This window comes from Falco punctatus, assembly GCF_963210335.1.
Source record: "Falco punctatus genome assembly, chromosome: 6".
Classification (NCBI taxonomy): Eukaryota; Metazoa; Chordata; class Aves; order Falconiformes; family Falconidae; genus Falco; species Falco punctatus.
In genome coordinates this window covers 90918557-90936998 of record NC_137585.1, presented here as the reverse complement: position 1 = coordinate 90936998, position 18442 = coordinate 90918557, and the positions used below count along the sequence as shown (strand labels likewise).

At 39.0% G+C, this 18442-nt stretch overlaps 1 protein-coding gene across 1 annotated transcript in view; it reads left to right on the top strand.

The window, feature by feature from the left end:
• Positions 1 to 18442, top strand: part of KIF21A (kinesin family member 21A) — a 91014-nt gene that overhangs the window by 47392 nt on the left and 25180 nt on the right. Inside the window, exons 10-23 of the mRNA XM_080391578.1 lie at positions 816 to 927; positions 2866 to 2904; positions 5342 to 5426; positions 5587 to 5704; positions 6889 to 7077; positions 7994 to 8193; positions 8592 to 8699; positions 9157 to 9225; positions 9314 to 9525; positions 10198 to 10351; positions 10735 to 10935; positions 13330 to 13431; positions 15207 to 15372; positions 15883 to 15903. Coding sequence (XP_080247704.1) covers positions 816 to 927; positions 2866 to 2904; positions 5342 to 5426; positions 5587 to 5704; positions 6889 to 7077; positions 7994 to 8193; positions 8592 to 8699; positions 9157 to 9225; positions 9314 to 9525; positions 10198 to 10351; positions 10735 to 10935; positions 13330 to 13431; positions 15207 to 15372; positions 15883 to 15903 — 1776 coding nt within the window. The remainder of the gene's footprint in view (positions 1 to 815; positions 928 to 2865; positions 2905 to 5341; positions 5427 to 5586; positions 5705 to 6888; positions 7078 to 7993; positions 8194 to 8591; positions 8700 to 9156; positions 9226 to 9313; positions 9526 to 10197; positions 10352 to 10734; positions 10936 to 13329; positions 13432 to 15206; positions 15373 to 15882; positions 15904 to 18442) is intronic.

Here is an 18442-nt window from a genome sequence, read left to right as displayed (position 1 = left end):
CTCATCTACTAAAATGTTCATAGACACTGATATAAATGCCTGTTCAGACAGCAGTTAGTACAGCAAGGATCTGTTTGTGTACTCCAGGACTTTGATTCCATTAAAGATCTTTCCCTTTTCCTTGAAATTTTCCACGCTTCTAATCTATTACTCTTTCTAGTAACAGCCCTTCAGACTTCTACAAGTTAAAGAGTAAAACTAAAACAGTGTAAGCCTGAAATACAGTTGAAGTATACAGTAGATTTGAGTTAGTGATATCTGCAATTTGATATCTATAAATCCATCCACCACACAAATGTCCGATACTTGTAGAGAACACTCATTTTAATAACAACTAGATTCTTCCTTTTTATATAATTTTCCAAGAAATACTCATTCTTTTATGGGGATTTTGATAGATTTTATACCTCATGTTTGTAGGAACTTGAGGGCAAGATTGAAGTATTAATTGAAATCAGCAGAATGTTCTGGCCTGCCTTCAGCCAAACACTTCAATATGTTCTTTAACTGTAAATGCAAGGACAGACTTGATTTTGTATGGTTCAACACAATTTAAAATCAAGCATGCATTTAAATAAAAACTTAGATAGAGCCCCAATTGTTCAGTTGGGCTCTGAGTAATAGGTAGAATTGTAGGTTTTGTAACCAGAAAACAGATATAGGTTACTAGATACATTGAATAGTATCTGTCATTGTAGAAGATGATAACTTTAAAAAAACATTCGGAAGTTTACCGTACTTACAGTAGTAAGGAAAACACATGGTGGTTCTTTTTTTTATTATTATTATTTGGTTTTATTTTTTCCCCCTGAAAGAATCTTCTACATCCAGTCATACTTGCTCACACCAGGACAATAATCTTGTGAATAGGATAACCAAGTGGCCTGATCCAGAAGTAGAGACTATTTACCATAAGCTATTTTTGAGGTCAGTTTTCTATGCTAGCGTTATAGAATTAGCGAACCATAGAAAAATATAAGTGGCAAAACCTCTTGATGGGCAAGCCTCCGTCTTAAAGTGGGTCTTGTGCTCTATAGAATGGGATCACAGTCTTCAAAGTGCTGGTAAGGTTTGAATCTCATCTACTGGCCCATCTGCAGACTGCTTGTAATAAATATTTTATAAATTTTTGAGGTGTGTATGTTGTGAGTAAAAAATCCTTAGAAGCTAAGCAATATTATAATTTGATGGATTACGCGTGTAGCCTGTCAGACTTACTACCTGCACAGTGCTTCTATCTAATGAAGTGCAAAGTCTGTGTTCAGGATATATCACTGTAAATTTTTATTCCATTGAAATTTCATGAACTGGCAATGGTATGTAACGTGTTGCAATGGGACAATTCGCCCTGCAGTTTGGTAGGGATTCTTGGCTCTACTTCTGTCTTCTACAGGCATTTAGCTGCTTTTACTGTACTCTTTCTTTTTAGGGTTGCTGTACTTTTAAAGTTGTCTAACTAGCATTTTCCTATTAAAACGGGATTGGTAAGCCTAGTTACTAGTTCTGCCCCATCTGCTACCTTTCTTGATCTGTTGTTTCCTGGTTATGGGTCAATATGATGAAAGGTGCATAATTTTAAATACATGCAACTTACCTAAATTGTTGTGAGCTAGCCTGAAGATCTAAGAGCCAGTTTCTGAATGAGCAGCAGGTATGTACTGCTATATATCTGTATCCTTTAATAAGCATCTGTCATAAAGTTTATCGGAAACATTTTACACAGCAATGTTTTGACTACTGAAGTACTGACAGGCTTGATTGGAGTGTCCCATAGTGTGATCTACTACTCATCAGAAGCCCCAGAGCAGTCTTCCCAAGTCCCTTTTAATTGCTAGTCAGCCTTACATACCTGATTGTTGTTTTTTTGACCTCCTTAACACTTATTAAACTAAATTAGAGGTAAAAATACATGGGGTTCAGTGTCTTAGCTCCTAGCTGATAATGAAGGAAGATAGCAGGCAGTATGAAGTGAAAAGGCAGCAAAAGCTCTTGCTCAAAACTTGCTCATAGTAGGAATAGGAGGAGTTTCAGTAGTTTTTGAAATTTAAGCCACTTCTGTTGCTAAGTCATGCAAGATAGTTCTATACTGATACAGCCATGTTTGTTCAAGAGGAAAAAGTACAAGTAAAAAGACTAACTTTGTCCATCTCATTGCTTCCGATGCGTATTTTTTGTTCATTTATTAAAAAATAACAAGCAATCGTTGGCATGTACTTTTTGAATCCCAGTAAAATAAACGGCAGTTTTCTGCTTTTTATTTAAAAACAAAACCCCAAACCAAAAAACAAATGCAGATTGAATATCTTTGTATTATTTTCAGAATATGTGACTTAGAATATTAATACTAACATTTTCTCATTCTTATTTTGCTACAATATGTTACAGCATATATAAAAGTAGTGCATTATTTTTCTCCTGATATATTCTTGAGGGTATATAACTGGTTCAATGGCAGTACTTCTTGCAATTTTTGCTGTTTTACCTGCTGATTAAGTGGAAAAAGGAGGAGAAAGCTTTTTCTAGAACTAAGATTTTTTGAATCCATATTGGAAGTAATTATCAAAGTGAAATAGATTGTCCATATCTAAAACTTCTTCCTTAGTGTAACTTGAATTTAGAGTTGCTGACAGTGACACATTAGTTAACCTACAAATGCTGCTTCTTTGTTTTCTATTTACTTTTCAACTGTCAAAATGTATTGCCTTTTTACTACTTGTTGTCTCTTGATGGTATCTTTAAAATTTCATTTTAAACTCCACAAGCTCATATATCATTTTTTTTACCTTCTTATCACTTTTGCTTTTCACTGTCTGGTTTGTCCTTCATTGGCTTGGCCTTCCAATACTGTACCTCGTGCTTTTGAAGGCTACAGAAACTTGAGGAAAGCAGTCAAGAAGAAAGAAGGTTGGAATATTTCCCAGGTTTTTAATTACCTGTCATTTCAATTAACTGGTTGTCATATGTGAAAAGAAGTTGGGCAGATTCATGGGTACTTCGGGAGTAGTTCATTTGGCTTTTCAAAATTCTTTCCTGTTTTTTGACTTTCAGCAAGTGTTTTAACTGGAGAAGAAACCTATGTTGTGGAATTGAGGTTGACTCTGGATTGCACAGTGTTGAGCAAGCGTTTGCGGGGAGGTGGTGCCTTTAGGAATTGCTATAGAATTAAGTAAATTTCTTCCATGACCTGTATGGAATGAAAGGCAGGGTAAGGTGCAGTAGCTCATATGGTATGAAATGTATAGCAGGTGGTATATGACAATAATAATTTTGGCATGTGAGACCAAGAAGGTCTTGGACCTTCACACCTCATTTAAGTCTGCTTTTTTTTTTTTTTTTTTTTTAAAAGCATGTAACTGAAGCCTTGACCATTCCTTCTGCTGAGTTTCGGCCAAAGCAGTAGGTAGTTAGTCATAGAGAGCAGTTAAGCTGAGGGCTCTAAAAAGAGAAATATACTGTCATTAAAAATGAAAGTAAAGGAGCTTTTATTTTTCAGCTGTCTACTTTGATCCGATCCCCACCCACCACCCCGAAATCCAGAGATCGGTAGTACACAAATTAAGCAGTACAGTTCTGCCTGGGAGAGCCACCAGCTCTCTTTCCTCCTGCCTCTCCCCTTTGTTAGGCAGAACACAAATTCCCTGTAGTGTTAGCTCTGTGCCTTGTGCAGGCGGAAGGGAAACTGGGGATTTGCCTCAATCTGCATGAAGATTGCAGCTAGGATCTGTTATCATTTAGGCTTATTAACAAACATAAACCAGAACATGTGGGCTGAGTGAGATGAAGATCTGTGGAAATGAGATTGCGTGGCTCAGCGTTCCCTGTTCGACTCTTTTTTTTTTTTTTTTTTTTTTTTCCCTGTACAAATCTGGTTAGGCTTTTTACTTCCAGCCTCCCCAGCTGTTGCGTGGATACAGACAGTCCAGGAAAAGCCTTCTGCCTTGCGCATGGTCAGCTGTAGTTGGGTTAGGATTCACTGGTGATGAATGAGGCAGAGGGAACCCGTTAGCACTGAACAGGTTAAAAAATACCGTAACAAAGGATCGATCACGTGCACGAAGCAGCACTGTGTTACTTAACTGGCACTCTTCAGAGTAGAGCTTTGTTTTAAAGGTGGCTTTTAGGTGTCACTTGCCAAATTAGTGTCTCAAATCTACTGAACATTTCTTGTCGCTACACTGAGTATTGGATTTGTCTAAGAGTTAGACCTTGAGTCTGAGGAGCTTTTGATGTCAGTGGAGGAAGATGTGTGTTTCTAGTTACCCTGCCTGGTCAGTGACAGCACGTAACTTGCCAAACTTTTGTGCAGCTGAGGTTAGGTGAGGTGGGTTCCGCATTATGCAATCCTAACCACATTTTTTCATTATTACCCTCTATGGTGTCTAGCCCTGTTCTGTCATGATATCCCATCTATTGGGGGTGGTTTGGGTTTTGCATATGTTAGTGCCAGAGGAACTGACATTTGGTCCATGACAATTTGTGTAGTGCCGTTGATTTTTGAATTTTACATTTTGCATGTGATGTGTCAAACATGCACTTAAAACCAGTCCAACTTGTCCTAATAGGTAATACACTAAACCTTTAAAACAAAACACACAAAAAATCCTACTGTAATTTGCATAAACCTTCACTACATTTCAGGTTGCCAAAAGAGGAAAGAATATAGAGGTACTTTGGCTAAGTTTTTAGTATATTTTCATACTATGGTTCAAATCTTAACAGCTGGGGAAATTTTCTTTTTGAGACTGACAGTCCTATTGCAAAAAATTAGTATTTCTCAACTCTTTTTGGTTTTCTGTCAATGCCTATTTTGAGCATTCCTTTGACGTCAAAGTAGATAACTGATCAAAAGAGTAGTTATAGTATGATAAATTAGCATATTGTTTAAGGCTTATACATAAATTTTTCAGATGATTGTAAGCACAGTAGGCTCTGCTATAGCTTGAGAGTGTAGCCATACCTGTAATGTTTGTAGTACCTGCACACAATGTTCTTTCTTTGTTTTGTAAATGCTGTCCTGGGTACACTGCAACTTCCATGCAAAATGAGTACTGCTGCGGTATATGAAGATATGTATTCTGATTGTCCCAGTTGTGCAATATGCCCTAAATCAATGTGCTGATCATTAATATTATGTTGCAAGCTAAAATTAAGAGTAATTAAGCATTATTGTATTACCTGCCAGAGTTTGGAAGTTGTGTTTTACCCATGCCCAACACCTGTATCATTGTCTAACTAAACTTTGGTTTTCATCTTTATTTGGAATTACAACTTGTTGGTTTGGGGGATGGGAAGCCCGTGTCATTTCAGGTTGTGAATATTTTGTGTCTGCCTCTTCTGCTAGTGTTAAGGAGGATAACACAGATAACGAACAGGAGAAGAGAGATGAAAAAGGCACTTCGGAGAGAGAGAATAATGAATTGGAAGCAGTAAGTATTTAAAGTGTTTGGTTTACTTGTTCGTTGTCTGTTTAAAGATTTGCAAGGTTATAGAAAGGAAATTAGGAACGGGTCAGGTGGATACTGTGGCTTCACAGGGGTGGAAAAGTGTGGGTATGCTTCAGCATCTTTTATTTTATACATTTTGTAGGAGGAAACTCAGGAAGTAAGTGAACATGAGGATGATGAGGAAGAAGATGATGAGGATGAAGATGACATGGAAGTTGTTGAAAGTTCAGATGAATCAGATTCTGACTCTGATGAAAAAGGTGATGTCAGTGCAATCTTCTGTAGACTTTTACAGATATTATCTGTCATTCCTTGGGCTTTGGTAGGACAAGATAGCATGTTGTCAACCCACGGTCCATAATTCTCAGAGTTGCATGTTCAATGAATTCTTGTACTGTTCAATGAATTCAGTACTGGTGTCCCAGTACTGGCTTTAAAATTGATCAGAAGCCATCAGGTGTTTGAAAACATGTTTTTCTTGGTTAGAATATTGGAGTGTAAGGTTTGAGTACTGGGTTATTTTAATGTCTCAAGACTAATCACCAAGGTGATAGCTCCCATTCAGCTAATTTGGAAATGGGTAGAATTTAATTTTGAAAGGCTGGAAGACCATTAGCCTTCCTTATTTTCATGTGGCAAGCAAGTTAGGACTGCTAGAGTCAGAGACTGCATCACCAGCAACTCTCTCGTGTGAGTCAGGCCGAATGGGAAACCAAGTCTGTTGGTTCCTTCTTGTTTGAAAGTCACACAAACCATTAGCAGGAGTTGCAGAACCTGAAAAAAAATCGTCAACTGATCTCTTTATTCTGGAACATATAATCTTAAGCCAAAAAATGACCTAATTGACTGAAGAAATTAAACATTTATAAACTGATCACGTGGGTTAGTCTTTTTTCCTTACTTTTTCCTCCTACTTTTCTTATTCCCTTCACCATTCCGCTACCATGACTGAGGTGGCTCCTCTCTTCTCAGAATTTTGGATGTGTCTTTCTAAGAACTAGAGAAGGGAAAGTCTTCCCTTGCAGTCTGCCAGCAGTCAAATACTCCTTTTATAACCTGATGGGTTTCTGAATGACAGTTACTCTCCAACCCTGAGCCGTGACTGAAGTCTCACAGTCTTTTATATAGGGAAGGACAGATTACTGATGTTGACATTTAAATGTGAGTAATTACAGCATATGGACAACTGTGATCCAATGAGAGATATCTTTCCCTACTTCTTGCCCAGTTCTAGGATGGAGAGTGTTTAAGGAGCAGACTTTATTGTGAATGGCAGATGATAGTTTTGCTTGCTGAATTGTGCTTTGTGTAGAATTCTCCTATGCAAAATTTACACGTCAGGAAATGACCCCTAACATTGCAGGGGGTATCTATATTTATGTGATCCTCACTATTACTTTAACAGAAGTCTTGGTTTTTAATTACTCAAATCTTTTTATTTTAGAAAATTATCAGGCTGACTTGGCAAATATCACCTGTGAAATAGCTATTAAACAGAAACTGATAGATGAGCTAGAGAACAGCCAGCGAAGGTTGCAAACACTGAAAAAACAATATGAAGAGAAACTAATGATGCTACAACATAAAATTCGAGACACTCAGCTTGAAAGGGATCAGGTTCTTCAAAACTTGGGTAAGAAGTACAAAGTCATTTGATTCTAGATGCTGTGTAAGATATTAAAGTTGAATTGTTTGCTACTTCCCTCACTTATAAGAATTTGCAGAAAACAAAAATAAGTTTGTATCCGTAATACTAGTGAATCATACTTTACTCATTCTAGTTTCTGCCAAAATTGAGATATATTTTTTTAAAAAAGATATTGCTGCTGTTAGGTATTTGATTTGGTTGAGTAAACCTTTTCAGTTTCCTAGAACCTCTCATTTTAGCATTGTCCTTGAGAGAGTTCCTGAATTTAAAGTTCTTTCCTGCTCCTCCCTTCCCGTTTCTTTTCATTTGCATAAAAACAAGAACTGGGATCAGCAGCCTTTCAGAGATGTTTTACTGACCAAACTTTTTTGAATATGTAATAATATTGAGATGAAAACCTAAATCTTGACTGAGGAGGTCCTAAGCCTCAAATAGTTTAACTTTGGGGGAGTACTAGGGGAAGTGTTTTGTTTGTTTCTTTCTTTTTATAAAAACATATGTGCTTTATAGTAATATACTGTTATGCTTTTGCTGTTCCCTTATTCTTCCTTAGACCTTCCCTTTTGATCAGTGCCAGAAAAGGTATGCTAGGCCTGATGGCTCTTGGGACTGTCATTACGATCTTATGCACGTATGTGTGTATCTGTGTCTTCAGGTGCTCAGATATTTGTTGTCTAGTGCAAAGAAATCAGAAGGAAAGTGTTAATACCTGATCTCTTAGCTAAGAATGTATACAAGGTGGAAAGTTCGAAGCAGTGCAGGTGACAGGAGCTAGAGACAAATACATTTTTTCAAAGACAGTCCAGGTAATGCTAAAAGCAGGGGGAGCAGTCATCTGCTGTGGCTGGCAAAGTGAAAATGTCCCGAACAAAAGCAGATTAAGTATACCCTTTTGCTCTAGGTTCTGTAGAGACCTACTCAGAAGAAAAGGCAAAAAAGATAAAGTCAGAATATGAGAAGAAACTCCAAGCCATGAATAAAGAACTGCAGAGACTTCAAACAGCACAAAAGGAACATGCACGATTGCTTAAAAATCAGTCTCAATATGAAAAGCAACTGAAGAAACTGCAGCAAGAGGTGACAGAGATGAAGAAAACCAAGGTATGTTTCAGTATATTGGAGTGTTGTACAATGAATGCTTACTGAAAAGTGGGTTGAAATCTCCTGTGCATTTATCTACTGGTTAACTCTGTTCTTGCTGTCAGCTGCTTGGAAGTCTGAAAACAGAAAAGTTATGAAGACTAGGCTATTCCTGGGGGAGAGGGGTGGCTTTTAGGCTTAATGAACAGAAATTATACAGTATCAAACGTGGAGAAGCTTGCACAGCTTATTAGTTGTTTTTCAGCACCGAGTGAAGAAGACACAATAGGTAGAGGAGGTATGTTGCTAAAAGCATGTAATATACTGGAAGATGGCAATTTGAGGAGAAACTATGTGAGTCAGGGCAGGGAACAGCACTTCAGTGTAAACAGCTTTTCTAAGTGATGACCTCTTTACAGGTTCGCTTGATGAAGCAAATGAAAGAAGAGCAGGAGAAAGCTAGAATGACTGAATCTAGAAGAAATAGAGAGATTGCACAGCTTAAAAAGGAGCAACGCAAACGAGAGGTGATTGAGAGATAAAGAACTAGATAAGCATCTATCATTATGATGTGTATCTGCTTGCAGGCACACACCATGTGCATATGCATTCACTGTATTTTCAGCAAACATAATTTGGTTTGCCTTCTGTAACTCAGTTCCTAGCTTCAGGTGTTAAGTGCAACAAAAAATAAAAAGCTTATTGAACATGTATATCGGTATTTTTTTTTTTTTAGTAAATCTTAACAAAACTGTTGCTACCACCTTACTTCCATGCAAGTATTCTTTTTGGTAGAGAATTCACATAGTGAAACGCTTATTATCATTCTGCACCAGAAAGAGCAAGAAACAATTGTGGCTTGACCACTTCACATCACAACAGTTTTGCAAACTTGTTTTAGTATGTAAAGGTTTTTTTAGTACAGTTCAGTCCTTGTGGCAGATAATGGAAAAAATATCATGAGCTGCTTGTATTTTTTCACAGCATCAACTCAAGCTTCTGGAAGCTCAGAAAAGAAATCAAGAAGTTATCTTACGTCGCAAAACTGAAGAGGTATTGTGGTAAACCAGCAATTATATACATTGCTGTGACTTATAATGCAGTTTTGGGGAGAGGTAATTCTGCCTTCACACTGTTTCAGGTTACAGCCCTTCGTCGGCAAGTAAGGCCTCTGTCTGATAAAGTGGCAGGAAAAGTAAGTCGAAAGCTGAGTCTGCCTGAGCATCCTATGCAGGAAGCAAGTTCTAGCTCATCAGTCGAGCACGATGGTTCAAGAACAGCAGCGCAGCAGAAGATGAGAATTCCTGTTGCAAGGGTTCAAGCATTATCTGTAACTGCAACAAATGGAACAGGGTGAGGATTAAAACGGTTTAGTAGTCTCTTATGAGAAATGAAAATTGCATGGACGTCCTAGCAGATAATGTCGTGGTGATACATATTGTAGTTATTTTTCAAACTGCTGTCATGTAATGCTCATAAAATGGGGCATTTTACCAGTCTCAAATGCAATTTGAGTTTTGTGGGTGTAAGACAGTGTGGGATGATATAAAATGACATTAAAGAACATTAAGAAACCCCCAAATTTCAAAATCCAGTTAATCTGTTCTTCAAGAGTAATGCCCATGGTGGTCCAATGCCTGCAGTGTTCTTAAGTACAAAGAAAAATTTGTTGGAAAGCACAATTAACGTATTTGGTTTATTGGTGATCTTTTACTGTGGTTTGAAATCTTGAATCTGATCTCCTTGTTAAATAGGGAACAACTCTTAGATGGCATTTGATTTCAACGGTGCATCATATAGGATGCCACAGTGTTTGATACCTGTTTTTCAAATGCAGTGTATTAGAATGCAGTAGAGCTCAGGGCTGGGTGATGGTAGCTGTCTGACGCAATGAAAAACTGCAAGAAACTCTGCAAGAAATTTAAGTTGTCTGTGAAAAATATTCTGGCCTGTTCATGTCCACTTTCAAATGTGTAACTGGACTACTTTAGACTTAGCTATATGTTTCTCTTGAATTTATCACAGGAAGAAATATCAACGGAAAGCAGTGACAAGCAGAGTTTACTCCTCAAAGGCAGCCAGGATGAAGTGGCAGTTACTTGAACGCAGAGTGACAGATATCATTATGCAGAGAATGACTATTTCCAATATGGAGGCAGACATGAACAGGTTACTTACGGTGGGTGATCTACTACATGCTGTTGGCTGTATCATCCTATTAAATAAAGAACGAGCCGTGCATTTATGTTTGCTGTAAATGAGGTGCTGAGATGGTGGTGTAGGCAAATTGGCTTGGAACCCATTGCAGTCAATGAAGATGCTCTTAACTCCAGAAAGCATTTGAACATGGGATTGCTGTGCTTTAGTAAGAAATAAAAAGCAGATTAATGGGATCTTACGCAAATATATTAATATATTCATCTGTATAACTTCCTCCTATAGAAATAATGTTAGTTGAAGTATAACAAAGAAAAGAAAAGAAAACAAAACAATTCTGTGCTTAAATGCCCTAAGTGTTTACTAATTCCTTTTTATGTAATATTACGTCTTTGGGGAAAACAGCAACGTGAAGAACTTACAAAAAGAAGAGAAAAGCTTTCAAAGAAAAGGGAGAAGCTCATCAAGGATGGGGGTGGCAGTGAAGCAGATAGAAATGTCCAAAACATAAATGAAGAGATGGAATCACTAACTGCGAATATAGACTACATTAATGACAGCATTTCTGACTGCCAAGCAAACATTATGCAAATGGAGGAAGCAAAGGTAGGTCAAATATAAATGCAAAAATGGTAAAATGCAGAAAAGAAAAAACAACAGTGTAAGCCTTAAAAATGTTCTCATTTAAAAATGAATTTTGTTTTGGCTGTATAACTATTGAACGAGGAAGTAAAAAATGGTGAAAACTTAGGTGAAGTTTCAAATGAGTTTTCATACAACTGAACTTTGAAATCTGAGTTTTAGTGTCAATAGTGTAATGCAAGTTAAGATTGCAAAGCATTTAAATGGCAAAGGTGATGCTTTCTTTTCTGCTGCCATTGAATTAATATTATTTTTGGGACTGAAGGCTAACAGCTTGTATCCTTTTCCTGCATCTGTTGATATGCTTCCACTACCTTGAATTGTTTTTGTATACTTTGAGTATATTTAAATAGTTTTGTATGTGACAAATTATGTAAATTATTTATGTTGCATTTTAGTATATTTTCAATTATGAACAGTGGCTTTCTATAACTATAAAGAGCCTTTTCAGGCAGAGTTAAATGTTTAGGATTGACTTGTCAAATAGTAATTTAGTAAAAGGAAATTGTCTATTACGATTGACGTGGAAGTTTTAATATTGCCAAAAGCTGTGAAATCCATATGTGAAAATTCTTATAATATGCATCATACCTTCATGATCTGGCAGGAAGAGTCCACCACATACTACCTCATAGGTCTTGTGGCACATGGTAGCATGAAGTCTGAATTGTAATTATCAATATTTTTATATCATAGAATAATTTAGGTTGGAAATGACCTTTGAGATCACCAAGTCCTACTGTAAAACTAATACTGCCAAGTCCACCACTAAACCATGTTGCTAAGCACTGCATGCATGTGTAATACCTCCAGGGATGGCGATTCCACCACCTACCACCTCCCTGGGAAGCCTGTTCCAATGCTTGACTGTTCTTTCAGTGAATGTTTTTTTCCTAATATCCAATCTAAACCTCCCCTGGTGTAACTTGAGGCAGTCTCCTCTTGTCCTGTTGCTTGTTATCTGGGAGAAGAGACCGACCCCCCCTGCCTACAGCCCCTGTCAGGGAGTTGCAGAGAGCAGTGAGGTCCCCCCTGAGCCTCCTCCTCTCCAGGCGGAACCACCCCAGCTCCCTCAGCTGCTCCTCACAGGGCTTGTGCCCCAGACCCTTCACCAGCTCCGTTGCCCGTCTCTGGACACGCTCCAGCGCCTCAATGTCCCTCCTGAAGTGAGGGGCCCAAAACTGAACACGGGATTCAAGCTGTGGCCTCACCAGCGCCCAGTGCAGGGGGACAATCACCACCCTGGTCCTGCTGGCCACACTGTCCCTGACACAAGCCAGGATGCCGTTGGCCGCCCTGCCCCCCGGGCACCCTGCTGGCTCCTGCCCAGGGCTGTCACCCAGCCCCCCCAGGCCCTTTCCCCCCAGGCAGTTCCCAGCCCCCTGCCCCAGCCTGTCGCGCTGCGTGGGGCTGGTGTGACCCAGGGGCAGGACCCGGCGCTGAGCCCTGTTGAACCTCCTACAAGTGGCCTCGGCCCATCGGCCCGGCCTGCCCAGCCCCCTCTGCAGAGCCTCCTGCCCCCCAGCAGATCAGCACTGCCCCCAGCTCGGTGTCACCTGCAAACTGGCCGAGGGTGCGCTCGGTGCCCTCGCCCAGGTCATTGATAAAGGCATGAAACAGGGCTGGCCCCAGCACGGAGCCCTGGGGACACCCCCTGTGACCGGCCGCCAGCGGGATGTGACTCCGCTCAGCACCACCCGCCGGGCCCGGCCGGCCAGCCAGTTTCTGACCCAGCAAAGAGCGCAGCTGTCCAAGCGTGAGCAGCCAGTTCTCGCTCTCCCACCTTGGACTGAGCTGTGCTTTAGTGCATGTTACATCACTAGCAGCTTCTACTGCTTTACTTACATCAGGCTTTCTTGAATTTTGAGCAGTATAATGCAAGGTTACAGGACTCTATGAGTAAAGAAGTAGTGAACACAAAAGGCTTAACAATTTTTAAGGGTACCAGAATTCTTAATACTGACCGAGCATAATCAAAAGAAAAATGAGGAAAAGACTGGGGGAGAAGTCTTCAAATGCGTGAAGGCAGCAGGGAGTAAAGAAATGCACTCATTTCTGTATCCACTGTGAATAGCTTAACCTGCAGAAAGAAGGGCTCTGAGTTGGAGCTTGGTAAGAACTTTTGAATAGGAAAGGAACTGAAACGCTGGAAAAAGCTGGGAAGGCTGCAGAGTCTGCACTGTGGGATGTTTTGAGGATAGTCTGGAAAGTAAATTTTTCAGGTGTGGTTTAGGGGTACCAAGGGGGGATGCACTGGGTGATATTGCAGCATCTTCACTGTTTCTTTTTTCTATGATTACTGTAATGATATTTTTTTAAAGCATTTTTTACAATCTGGTTTTATTGTTGCACGTGTAGGAAGAAGGAGAGACTTTGGATGTAACAGCAGTGATTAATGCTTGCACTTTGACAGAAGCTCGATATTTGCTTGATCACTTCCTCACAATGGGTATCAATAAGGTAATGTATTAAGTGGAATCTTTGTGTGCCAGGACTATGGCATGTACCACAAGCACAGCTGTGCTGACATAAAGACTGACTAATGCACACTAGACATAGTAAAGCTGGTCAACACTGTGGAGTCATGCAGGTTCTCAGTGTGAAGGCCCTTGAGATCTGTTGTCCCCTTCAACCTGTTGCCGTTTTTTGACCCTCAGTAGAGCCTACTTCACTGTACTAATTACCTCATGTTGTTCCCATAACAGCAGTAGCTTTTCATAATCAAATAAACCTCTTTCTATGGGTTTCAACAAGCTCCTAAAGAGGGCTTTTTTTTAAAGACTAACTCAGCCATTTCCTTAGATATTTTTTTTTTAAAGCCTCGAAGTTTGTTTTAATGTATATATTGATGCATGGCATACTTGAGTTGAGCTTCTACTTTTGAGTAGAGCAATAGGGGCTTTTTCTGAAATCTTTGGGGATTAATATTTTCAAAATAAGTATTTGCAGTTTATAATACTGTGCACACATCATGTGCTCTTGCTGCTGCTTTTCTTTCTGTTTGGAGGCCACACTCAGTGTCATTGAATGAAATGAATGATTTCAAGGGTATTGGATTGGGCTTTGGCACAGTCCCACTGACCCATTCTGTTCTTTTTTTTGCATTCTTGATTAATCACTATGCAGGTAATCAAATTCTGTGTTTTTTTTAATTTAAAAAAAAGGGGGGAAAATAAAGTTCCCACAATCACACTGACTTCTGCAAATTTTAGTCTTTTGATTTTTTTTTCATCTGCTGGGTGAGTTGAATGGATACCTAATTCCTGGCAGTAGCGTTAATGTGAGAAAAGTGCCCCTGACTTACTCTGTTAACAATTTCTCCTTATCGTGATAAAAAGCTGCATTATTAAAGGTTTCTCCTCTTTCTCATAAGTAATTGTTGTGTAGAAAAAGCGAGAGTGCATTTTTTCTGCAAAATTGGTCATGTCTGCTGTCTATTGTTTGTTTCCACATGCAAAATGTGTCTATTGTTGTGTTGTTTTGGTTCATGATAAAATCAGAATCTAATGTGTGAGTCCATAGTACTACACTTCTCAAGTGCTAGCACTCAGTCCTCTGTTAGCCTACAAGTCTTTGAGAAGATGTGTTGTACCTTCCTTTTTCCCTACTGTTTCTCCTGTTCGGAAAGCATTCTCTCTAAATTTCTTTGGCTACGTTTTCTACAACTAAAAAGTTTCTACTAATCCGTGGTTCTAGCAAAGTTCCGTTAGAACTGATGATTAAGTCAGGCATGAGATCTTTCAGCAGAAGCTGGAGGTTCACTGAGTGGTTCTGTAGGAAAGATTGTGGTTCTGGCTTTGGGTGGGTTTTGTTTGGTGGTTTTTTTTTTTCTTTTCTGTTTGTTACAGATTATTGTAGGTAATAATGAAAAAAAAGTACTTGTTTGTGAAAAATAGAGCTTTTTTTTTTTTTTCCCTGATGCTTGCTGCTATTAAATAAATCAGTCTATAAACTGTACTTGGGAGTAATCTCCAACTTGGCCATTAGATGGATATTTGCAAGGCAGAGTCTGAGGAACACAAGTTAAATGATTGCTTAATAAGTCTTTTTAAAAGAAAAAAAAAGCAAAACCTTTTAGTCTTTTTAGACTTTTTTTGTAGTTGTTTTGGACACTTGATCTTCAAGATGTGAGAAGAAGGTTCAATGTACATATTTGTGTTGTAATTTTTAAAAAGCTTTGGCAATTCTCATTTTGTAACAAAAGAGTTGTGATAAAACTTTTCCTTCTCTCCTAGGGTCTCCAAGCAGCTCAGAAGGAAGCTCAGATCAAAGTTCTTGAGGGACGCCTTAAGCAGACAGAAATTACTAGTGCTACTCAAAACCAACTGCTGTTTCATATGCTAAAAGAAAAAGCTGAGTTAAATCCCGAACTTGATGCTTTGCTGGGTCATGCTTTGCAAGGTAATTTTGTCATCTTGTATTCTGAGTAGTCAGCTGCATGTCATGTTGCCTTTCCTGCATGCTATACTGGGCATTCTAGGCTATTTCTTTTCTGAATAGATGCTGTATTTTAACATCTTAAACGCTATTCACAATTGATGTGCATGTATGTAATTTTTAAATATAGCCCCTTGGCAGTGAAACGTAGGAAACAAAAAAGTGTTTTTATTATTGAGCCTTTTAAAATTCAAATAATCTGCTTGTTATTTTTACAAAAGACTATGCTTTTACAATTTGGTATGCTTTTAACTTCTGAATGTCAAATTCTAAATAAGCATTCTGTTCAATCATATGCTAGTGATTTTGAAAGTGGCATCATATGCCTGTTACAGCATCTATTCTACTTTTCATGAGATGATATTAAGAGAAATTTAGACTGCATTTGGGTACTTTTGTTTTATTTCTCTTTATAAATGGATATGTTTTGATTGGAATGTTGCTTTTGTTTCCTTGTTGCTGTTGTTTACACAGACCTAGATAGCATACCGCTGGGTAAGTATGTTTAGCTTTCTGTGTACTGTACAGCTGCATGAGTTACTAATTTGTTCACGTTCACTAACTGGTGCATCTTAGAATTTGTAAGCGGTGAAGTTTGCATGACCTATTCTGTAAATGTACTCATTATCATGAGCTTACAGAGCATTTCTTCCTTTCTGAAACCACCCATAGCTCTCATGTTAGTTAGATTTGTCAGATAAGAAGTGAACACAGTAAGCAGAGCTGTGTTGCAAATTTAGGACTTGCTGCTTACAAACATATAGTATGTTTAGACAACATAAATCTCTTTTGTGATACGTTACTGCTGTAGTTGTGACAAATTCTGCTTTTTTTGGTGACAAAATCTTTTTACATCTGAAAGACTAGTAATTCTTAACATGCGGGTAATTTTTAACCTTTTGCAGATAGCTCCTTTTGTCATGGAAATATTGTACATAATGCAGATTATATCTCACTCTTTCAATTGGGTTTAGTTACTGACTTCACTGATTTTGAGGAGATGAGTCTATTTTTTTGTTGTTGCTTTTAAATTGTTCCCAAATAAATTATACTTATTTTCTCCCCTCCACAAAATTGGCTATGTTTGAAACTTGAAAAAAATATTCCTGATGTTGGTAACAATTCTTTCTGTATTGTCTTGTGTTATTTCTAATCCCCTTATGCTGTCCTGTGCTAGTTTGCATAGGCATCTGAAACACGTCAAAAGCACAAGACTGCTGGAAATCATGTAGATCATCATCGAGGGTAAGCTGGTGAGAACTTTGCCAGCTTCCTGACAGGTGACACCTGAAGATCTGTCAGGCATTTTGCTGTGTACAGCCAGTATTTATTCAGGAACCTCAAAGGTTATTAATATCATAATGTATGTAAATAGTCCCCTAATGTGTGTGCATGTATGTGCTCACCCGTGTTTGAGTGAGAGCAATGTTTCTCCAGCCAGGAAGTTTGCATTTGCATTTTCTTTAGCTTTGGACAGCCTTTTACTTTTTAACAGCACCCGAACAGTGAAAAGACCCTTGTTAAATGCATTGAGACAGTAGCTCTATCATCAAAACTTTTCTAGAGTATGTCTCATTAAAGAAGCTTTTTAACACTTTGCAAGCATGATCTGAGGTTTTTAAAACACCCAAGCCACTCGAGGACTATGCTAACACTTTACAGGAAGGAAACTTTGCTGTCGGTGTATCTCAGCTGCCTATCCTGTACTAACCTCAGTCCACACTGAAATCCAAACGAAGTGAAAATGTGTGTTGCGCGTCACTAGTGGCTAAACCATTTGAGCTGCAGGGAGCTCAGACACTGCTGTAGTGAGGTTCTGAGGCTGAGACTACCGGCCTGGTTAGCAGGGACTCTGCTGGTGCAGGGGCTCCCTGGTAACCTGACGTGATTCCCAGAGGTGGAAGTGTGGGTGGCAGCAGATCCTGAGACTGGTTTCACCAAGATGCCTGACAGCCAAGCGGCAGTACCCATCCAGCCCCATCTCAAGGAGAGGGGTTGCACTTCCAAGGTGCTGGTGAACCCCACTCCCTTGATGCCTACTTTCAGCTCTGATACCTTCAAAAGTTTTTAGCCATTTGATTACACTTGGCTTGAAAAAGTTTGGGCATTCCCTAGTGTAGTTGTGCACCTGCATTCAAGCATAGATTTAAGAAAAGGGTTCAGTCTCCAGAAAAGTACATCAAGGGTGCAGGCTTTGGCCCTCAAAATGGGATTTGAGTGCACGCCTACCTTGTTTGTGGATGAAGTGGCTGCCGTTCATTACCCCATCTGCTCTTGTGGAGAGTTAAAATGACAGTGAAATTGAGTCCCGAGTAGTGCTGGAGTGACTCCTTCTTAAAGAATTGAGGGAGCTGCTTTTCCTTCCCACCTGTGACATCTGGAGGTTCATGGATGTGACTAACAACCGTCTATGTGCAGATCTTGAGAGGGCTGGTCAAGTGCTGTTTCTTCTGGATGAACTATGCTGGTGTGCTGCATTGTGCTGGTATTGTCCAGTTGTCTTTGCATGAGGATGAAGACAAATAATTAGAAGAGCTATCCACTGTTCTTCAATCATTGGTTTATTAGCAGTCGTTTCTGCCGCTCCTCACAAGCAATTTCTGCCTTTACTAACTTTATTGCTCCTTTCATCTCTTCTCACTTCTTGCAGAATCTTGCTTTTCTGCTTGTTCTAATTACTTTTTGTTGATTCTGTCTGCTGTTTTCTACCTGGGGGTTTTGTGCAGTCTTCCTGGGGCTGAATTGCAGACAAACTGAAGAAAAATACCAACGCATGTATTGAGCTTGGTATGAGCTTACCAAGAAAATCTCACATTTTGTGGCCATCCCCCACTTTCTACTTTGTTACCTGTAAAAGCTGGTCACAAGTTCTTTACAAGAAGGGGATGAAGTAACATCACCTTAATATTAATCTTATATTAAAAAAAAAAAAAATTATTTTATTGATGCTGCTTTTGTGCCTTGCTGAAAGGAGCAGTGCTCTAGTTCCTCTCTTTTGCAGAAGACCTAGAACAATAATGTGTATAGAATGGGT